Source organism: Rhamphochromis sp. 'chilingali' (assembly GCF_963969265.1).
Source record: "Rhamphochromis sp. 'chilingali' genome assembly, chromosome: 10".
Classification (NCBI taxonomy): Eukaryota; Metazoa; Chordata; class Actinopteri; order Cichliformes; family Cichlidae; genus Rhamphochromis; species Rhamphochromis sp. 'chilingali'.
This window is the reverse complement of record NC_137937.1, coordinates 38068089-38075243: the sequence shown is the minus strand read 5'-3', so window position 1 is coordinate 38075243 and position 7155 is coordinate 38068089. Positions and strand designations below refer to the sequence as shown.

The 7155-nt window shown below is 41.8% G+C and overlaps 1 protein-coding gene across 1 annotated transcript; it reads left to right on the top strand.

The window, feature by feature from the left end:
• Window positions 1-1471: 1471 nt before the first annotated feature.
• On the top strand, window positions 1472-7123 carry LOC308404215 (uncharacterized protein). The gene is made up of 6 exons (XM_080894146.1): window positions 1472-1679; window positions 3534-3624; window positions 4637-4689; window positions 4827-4935; window positions 5105-5352; window positions 6603-7123. The coding sequence occupies exons 1-6, from the start codon at window positions 1515-1517 to the stop codon at window positions 6768-6770; spliced, it is 834 nt and encodes a 277-aa protein (XP_080750272.1). The 5' UTR covers window positions 1472-1514; the 3' UTR covers window positions 6771-7123.
• The last annotated feature ends 32 nt before the right edge of the window (window positions 7124-7155 follow it).

Genomic DNA, 7155 nt, shown 5'->3' with positions numbered 1-7155 from the left:
CTCAACATGTCTTGAAGTTCTCCAGAGGCCTGGTAATGAACTCATCATTTGATTCATTTGTGTTGATCCAGGGTGAGATCTAAAAGCTGCAGGCCCTCGAGGCCTGGAGCTGCCCACCCCTGGTGTAAACAGTCCAATATTTCAGCAGCTCAGTGATGGCTTGTGGCTAGAAATTCTTCCTCCATCTGCTGCTGTTGATGCTTCTGTGAAGTGTACGGCTGTGGTGGATGGAACCAGAGAGGATCTTCAGGCCTGTCTACCTGCAGAGGTCCTGGATGGCTGGCAGAACCACAGACAGACTGAATACTCTCGATGGTGCATCGATAGCATGTGCTGTCTTTGAGGGTGACATGAATAAATAAAGTTTGGGCCTTTGTGTTTTGAAGATTGAAGACTTTGGTGTTCTCTTTGGTCAGGCCACAGCCAATAAAGTCTTGGCAAGATGGTCAATCACTTATACCAACAACAGAAATACTGGCACTGATGCACCGGGATGAGTCTCCTGCTACAGCTGAGAATGGGAAGTGCAAAGAAATCTAATCTTATCTGTGTTTCACGTAGTTTCATGCTCCATTTTGTTAGTGTGGAACACTGAGGTCTCAAACTGTGTAAAATAAACACATTAACTAGATTTAAAGGGTTAAAGGCTGAGACGGTGTTATGACTGCACTTGTCCAACTCCACAATGAAGCCGCATGAGATTTCTGCATGTTCAGCATCATCTCGTCAGATTTCAGCAGATGTGTTGTTCAAAGGAAACTGCTCAGATCTATCATTCGATCAGAGATGTGTTATATAGAGACGTGACTCTTAGAAACATGGATGCAGGAGAGCAAAACGTGCTGCACACAAGACGTCAGAGACACACCTCAGGGGCAAAAACACAGATGCAGTGAGTGGGTGAAGTGAAGAAGAGGAAGTGTCTCAGTGTCTTTAACCGTCTGCATGGACATAAACCATGTGGACACAGCTGTTCCCACACCTGCCTGCTGTTTCTGTCGTCTCCTCCAGTTTGTGTAAATGATTCTTTAACGTTAGAAAGAAAAGTAATAAAAGCTGAGTTTCACTTCGAGTTTCACAGTCAGTCTGTGGATCTGCTCCACAGAAACCCCCTCCAGTAACAGTCTGAGTTTGACTTTTGTACAATAAAAATGATCAAACCTGAAAGCTGAGGGATTTAACTCTGAGTACAACAGCGTGTTTCATGCATGCGCCTCAGATATGAAATATTTATTTGTCTTAAACATTTTGGTCTTTTAAATGTTTCGAAGCCTTAAACACAAGATTTTTAATGAAGGTGTTTGAACCTGGAGCACGAGCTGCCTCCAAGTCCACGGACACAGTCACTGGTGAAATGCGTGACATCACTTGGATGGAGACACGGAGCCTGCGGCGTTTCAGCTCGAATGTTTCACCGTTTTTTTGCAGATTAAACTAGAAACAAAATCCCGAGTGACAGAAAAAGACACAAAATTATTCTTGATGACAAAAGAGACACTGAAACATTTGCATGGATGAATGTTTTGTGTTTGTGTAGGTCTGTTTTACATATTATAGCGTGGCACAGTTATTGCTCTTTACACGGACACGCGCGCTTTCCTACAGACTTCCGGTACTGCCTCATCCTCCGCTCCTCGAAACGTTACTCTGACTCTCGGTTTCAACTGCAGCGTCAACAGGTCAGTGAACTAAACTTTACTCTTTATTGTTTTTTCAGTTCCTATTATTATCATTTAAAGCGGGCACGTGATTGACTTCAAATTGACAATAATCATTAATCATTAGATCAGCTGCACGAGGTCTGACCGGCGTATAGAAATATAAGATATTTTCCAAAATCAAACTCGAGTTTGAATGTTTGCATCTTGCACCGAGGTGAGGTTTGCGCGAGTGAAAGTTTTATTGTTAATATTTTTGTCAGTGAGAAGAAAATAAAACAAAAAAATTAAAGAAATAAAAAAAAATCTCAGCTATGGAAAAACGAAGAAGCTCATAAAACAGAGGCTCTGCAGACTTTTCTGTTTGTTTATCATGAAACGCTCAGTGAGACAGGATTTAAACCTGGAGCGCGAGAATGACGTAGGCGTGTTCATGTTCCGTAAACGAGTGGCCGGTAACGTGTGCGCGCGGAGGAACAGTGACTCCTCTGATATGAGACGGGCCCTCTTTACTGACCCGGTGCTGAGCAGCAAACACAGCAGCGCCGACATCATAACCGCCAACCACAGGAGCGAAGCTCCAATAAAGAAAGAGAAAATAATGTGACAGCTTCCTTCTTTGTCATCTAACTGTCACCTCTAGGAACCATCAGATTTGTTCTTTATTAAACTGCGTGGTATCTGGTCAGTTATCCTGAAAGAGCTCAGAGGTGTTTGACACGAACACTGCCGCTGGTGTCAAACACACTACAGGGTGTCTCCGACTCAGCCAAAGAGCAGCTGCCACCAAAACAAGGGTGCAGGTTTGATTCCTGTGACCTCAACAATAATCCTTTTCATCAGAGATGGAGTTTGTCTGCAGTCCCCGTGTCTGTGATTGGTGGAGAGCTCAGTCCTGTTAAAGAAAGGCTGATTTTACTTTTCCATATTAGATCATATTGATTAATACTTTTACCATGTGCCTTTGGCCTGGCATGCTAAATTATACTGTGATTTAAGCCGACGGCCTCCATGCTGCTAAAATTCCCCAACATTTCTTGACATGCGGAGAACGTGACCTTCGTACAGCAGCTGCGTGTTTTTAAGACACGTTTCATAACCACGGAGGAAACAGACACAGTTCACGCTGGGTCACACAAAACTGAAAGTAACCCGAGACAGTAAAGACATGCAGGTCTTCTCGGTTTATACACTGCATATAACCAAACTAAGGATATTTCTGTGAAGGTTCTCAGTCATCCAGGTCATTGTGAAACCTGGCCCCACCTTATAAGGTGGGGCCAGGTTTCACAATGAACTCACCCGAAACCCTGGCTGATTGGGACCCACACCCAGTTTCACACCTTGTCTCAGGCGATTAGAGGATCATCAGGGGTCCTTTTGTCCCTCTGTGGGGGGTTACTCCCACTAGGTTTATATCTGGGACTCTCCACCATTTGACCTTAGAACTGAAGAAGCTTCTTGGATGAGAGGTGAAACGTCTTCAAGTAACTTAAAGAAGTCCAGACGCTTTTCTTTGCAAGCTCCTTTGATAAACTAAGGATATTTCTCTAAAGATGAGTTTAGTTTTATTTAAATAATTTATTCTGGTTTATTTTAACCCGTCAGCTTTGATCTTTACCTTCATTGGTGTTTAAAGTAAAAAGCACTGTAAAGATGTCATTTCTTATCTTATGTCACTGTTGACGTCACATAATTTACTGACTCACCTGATTTAACATTGCAGAGGTTTCTTATATAAGTCTGTGGACATTCACAGTTTAACCTTTCCTGAAATGTAAATTCAGCTTCATTGGTCATAAAAATCCTGCTGTGAAGATAAACAGAGTCATTAATAAAGTTTGTGTTTGTGTAACTGAATTTTAATTCTTCCAGAAAGCCCAGCAGCTCCTCTCATCTGTAGTTCACGTTGCTCAAGTTCAGTTGGTGATGGGAAGCACAGCATCAACATCGACATCAACATCTCGTGAGTCCTTCACACGTTAACCCTGAAACTCTGCTGGGTGCAGAGGGGAGGAGCTCTGACCCATGACTGATTCTTATTGGTCAGTCACAGTCTGATTACAAACAGAGTCAAACTGTCCAGTCAAATGGCAGATTGCTAAAACATGAAGCAGATTTTCAAAATAAGAGATGCCAATGTCTTCTTCATCTATGAGGGTTTAATTATGTTTTTTAATAAAGGATGTTAAATATTTATAACAGCCATGAAAGGCTGATTTTAGCTTTCTGTGTAAAAAGTGAAGCAACTGTAGAAATATCGTGACACATCACGTTGTGTTAAGACTTACAGTTGCATTAAAGTGTAGGAGAAAAAGGCCTCAGCTCCTCTGATGTTGACTTCAAGAAACACATTTGTGACGGGTTTATGAGGTTTTTGTAAATTATAATAATTTTTAGAGGATTGTAATGGATAAAAAACCAGGTAGCTGTTGTTTGACTACAAGCCATCAAAAGTCAGGTTCACAGTCAGATCCATGTTCTTCATACCTGGTTATGAAACACACAGATCATACAGTAAAATCACTCCAGGCTTCAAAACAAGAGCCAACGAGTGACATCAGTGGCTACATCCATCTTTTATACTGCATGTAAAGTGCACCACAAATTCAAAATGTTTAATTTTGAGTTAAAATATTCTGCTAACACTGATCTTTGATGTCCACATATCAGTGATAAAGCTAAATACCAGAAACACCTGTTTGATTCAGTTTTAACTGAAGCTCTGAAGAAAGATGCCACATGTAACAAGACTGCTGTTTTATTATCATCATCATTTTTAAGGATGCTCGATTAACCTTCAGCCAAGTCAGTGCTGACATATTATGTCTCAGTGATTTCACCCACATGTGAGGGCAGTAACCCCAAACATTGACTGTAAATACTCAGAGGAGATTGATCGTGTTAACACTGTGTGTGTTATTAGGTTGATACTGTCTGTGGATGGATTTGGTTTATAAAATGATCTTTTCCTGCAGGTTCTGAACATCAAAGCAGCTCGAGGTCTGTGGACGAAGTACCCACTGACATGGTAAGAAAACCATTTGCTTCTGGTGTCTGTGGCTGTGCTTTGATTGATTGATTTGTTTAATTGGAAGTCTCTCATCAATGTGCTGCAGTTACTGAGCACAGTCAGCTTCAAACATTTTCTCTGTCTGTAAATCACAGAATGGTCGGAGGCCACGGCGCGGGGACTTGATAGAGATCTTCCGTGGCAGCTATCAGCACTGGGCTGTGTATGTTGGTGATGGCTCTGTGGTTCACTTGGTCGTGCCCAGTAAGTCCCGCACACACCTGTCACAACACCTCCCACAGCTTAACTCCTCCCAGTCTGGAAGCAGAAGCTTAAATGACATCACACATGAAACTGATTCATAGCTCACTCTAAAAGATGAAATCATGAAGCCTTTACTTCTGATCCCAGTTTATCCTTCATGTGTTTGCAGGTTTCAACAGCATCACTGTCATAACTCAGAGGGGGGTTGTGAGGGAGGAGAATCTGAGGGCTGTGGTGGGAAATGACCAGTGGCAAATCAACAACAGCCTGGACTCCACCCATAATCCCCGCCCAGCTGACGTCATTGTTACAGAGGCCAGGAGCTGGGTGGGCAGAGAGATAACGTACCACAGCATCAGGAGTAACTGTGAGCACTTTGCCACAGAGCGACGATATGGTGTGTCTGTGTCGCAGCAGGTGGGTGGAACCATGTAGACAGAAAATACAGAATCTGTTTGCAAAGAACAAGATCTGTGCTGCTGGAAGCTCATTTCCTGTTTGACCCTTTATTTGAATTCTACTGATGAATCCCATTTCAGCAGGTTTTGACTGGATTCAGATTAACAGAGAATGCATTTGCAGAAACATAATGTAAAGACATCATCTATCTCCTACTGACTAAACTTTAGCTTTAAAACATATTCAGCACTGTACATGTAAACAGGAGATCTTCATGTGGATGTTGTGTCTCCTACTCCCCTCGTGGTGGCAGATGGCCCCGCCCCTCCCTCAGCCTGGTTCTGTTGGAGGTTTCTTCCTGTTAAAGAGGAGTTTTTAAATGAACAGGTCACATTTAAAGTGTTTTGAAAATTGGATCAAAAACTCATTATAAAAACCTCATTTAATCAGATATGCATGTAAAAAAAAAAGCTCAAGCTTTCAAGCTTTTCCAGCACATTACCAAAAAAAGAATGCATGTTTCACATCACCTCAGTAAGAACAAGTCGGATCATCCAAGGTTGAGTTAAACATCTTTGTTCCCTTTTTGTAAAAACAGAGAAAAATGCATCACACAAAGGAAAAGGGTGCCTTATATGCATATAGTGTATAAAGCACATTTCACTTAAAAATTAAGATGTACAAACGTGAACAAAACAACATGTTAGAGTTCCCCATCTCCTGTTGAAAAACCCCACAACACAAGAAAACTGCACCAAACACCACCAAATAAAACACATTAAGGCCAAGTTAATACGTCTGCTCATCAGATATTGATGCTTCTTTCCTATGTGACAGATGTTTGTTTGGTTTTTTTAAGTTAAGATCTTAAAGGTCAGATTTTTAAATACATTGCCGTCTGTATTATTGCTGAAGGCCTAGATTGTCCCCTTTAAAGTGTTTGTGCTGATGAGACAGGCGTGAAGAACGGCACTGACTGGACGAGAGAGCACAAACTCTGCTATTGTCATTTTCCATCAAACACTCATTAAAACATCAGCCTGCAGGCATGTTAGTGCACTCATCCTCGACTGTCCGGGGAGGGGCGGGGTCACACGTTGAAGCAGATATGCAGAGGTGCACGGCAGCCCAGGCGGAGGAATTTTGCTTTTACACTCATTTTATTTCTCTATCTGATAAGAAACTAGGTCTGAATGGAGTTTTGAATCATGGCAGTCTTCTGTTCATCAGGATGTCTGCTCACTTCCCGTGATGTTTTCTCCCTGCAGGTGCCTCAAGGAGTGGAAGACTTTGCCAGAGTGTGGGATACAGTTACTGATACAGTTACTGATACAGTTACTGATACAGTTACTAATGCTGCTACTAATGCTGCTACAGTTATTCATGCTGTTACTGATCTTGCTACAGTTACTGCAGGCCTGGGACGACTTTGGTAGGCCTAAAGCAAACTTTGTGTGAGACGCTAAAACATTCCTGTCATTACCATAAAATCACACAGTTCTGATCACTGAATCCACACGCCTACGTTAGTGTCCACAAAGAGATGGACAGAAGAATCATCAGGAAACCTCTGACTTTATTTTAAAATACAGTAAGTGGAAGATAAATGTGGTTCCTCTGTAACTGCTGCAATGCCAGAGCTACGATTAGATTACTCCACAGTGCTTTTAATCATGATGTGTTTCCTTACATCACTTCATCCACTGGCCCACAGTATATAAATACTGCATCTTCACAGAGTTTATTGTAATTCTTACATTTTATGACAAACAAATAATAAAAAAAATTTTCCCCAAAAGTTGATTCTGTTCATCTGGACAA

What these genes read in the sequence shown, in the direction of transcription:
- LOC308404215 (XM_080894146.1), top strand. Translation starts at nt 1,515, where the DNA reads ATGAATGTTTTGTGTTTGTGTAGGTCTGTTTTACATATTATAGCGTGG. An exon ending in TTCAACTGCAGCGTCAACAG is followed by an intron (nt 1,680 to 3,533) that starts GTCAGTGAACTA and finishes TAATTCTTCCAG; the next exon opens with AAAGCCCAGCAGCTCCTCTC. An exon ending in GGTTCACTTGGTCGTGCCCA is followed by an intron (nt 4,936 to 5,104) that starts GTAAGTCCCGCA and finishes ATGTGTTTGCAG; the next exon opens with GTTTCAACAGCATCACTGTC.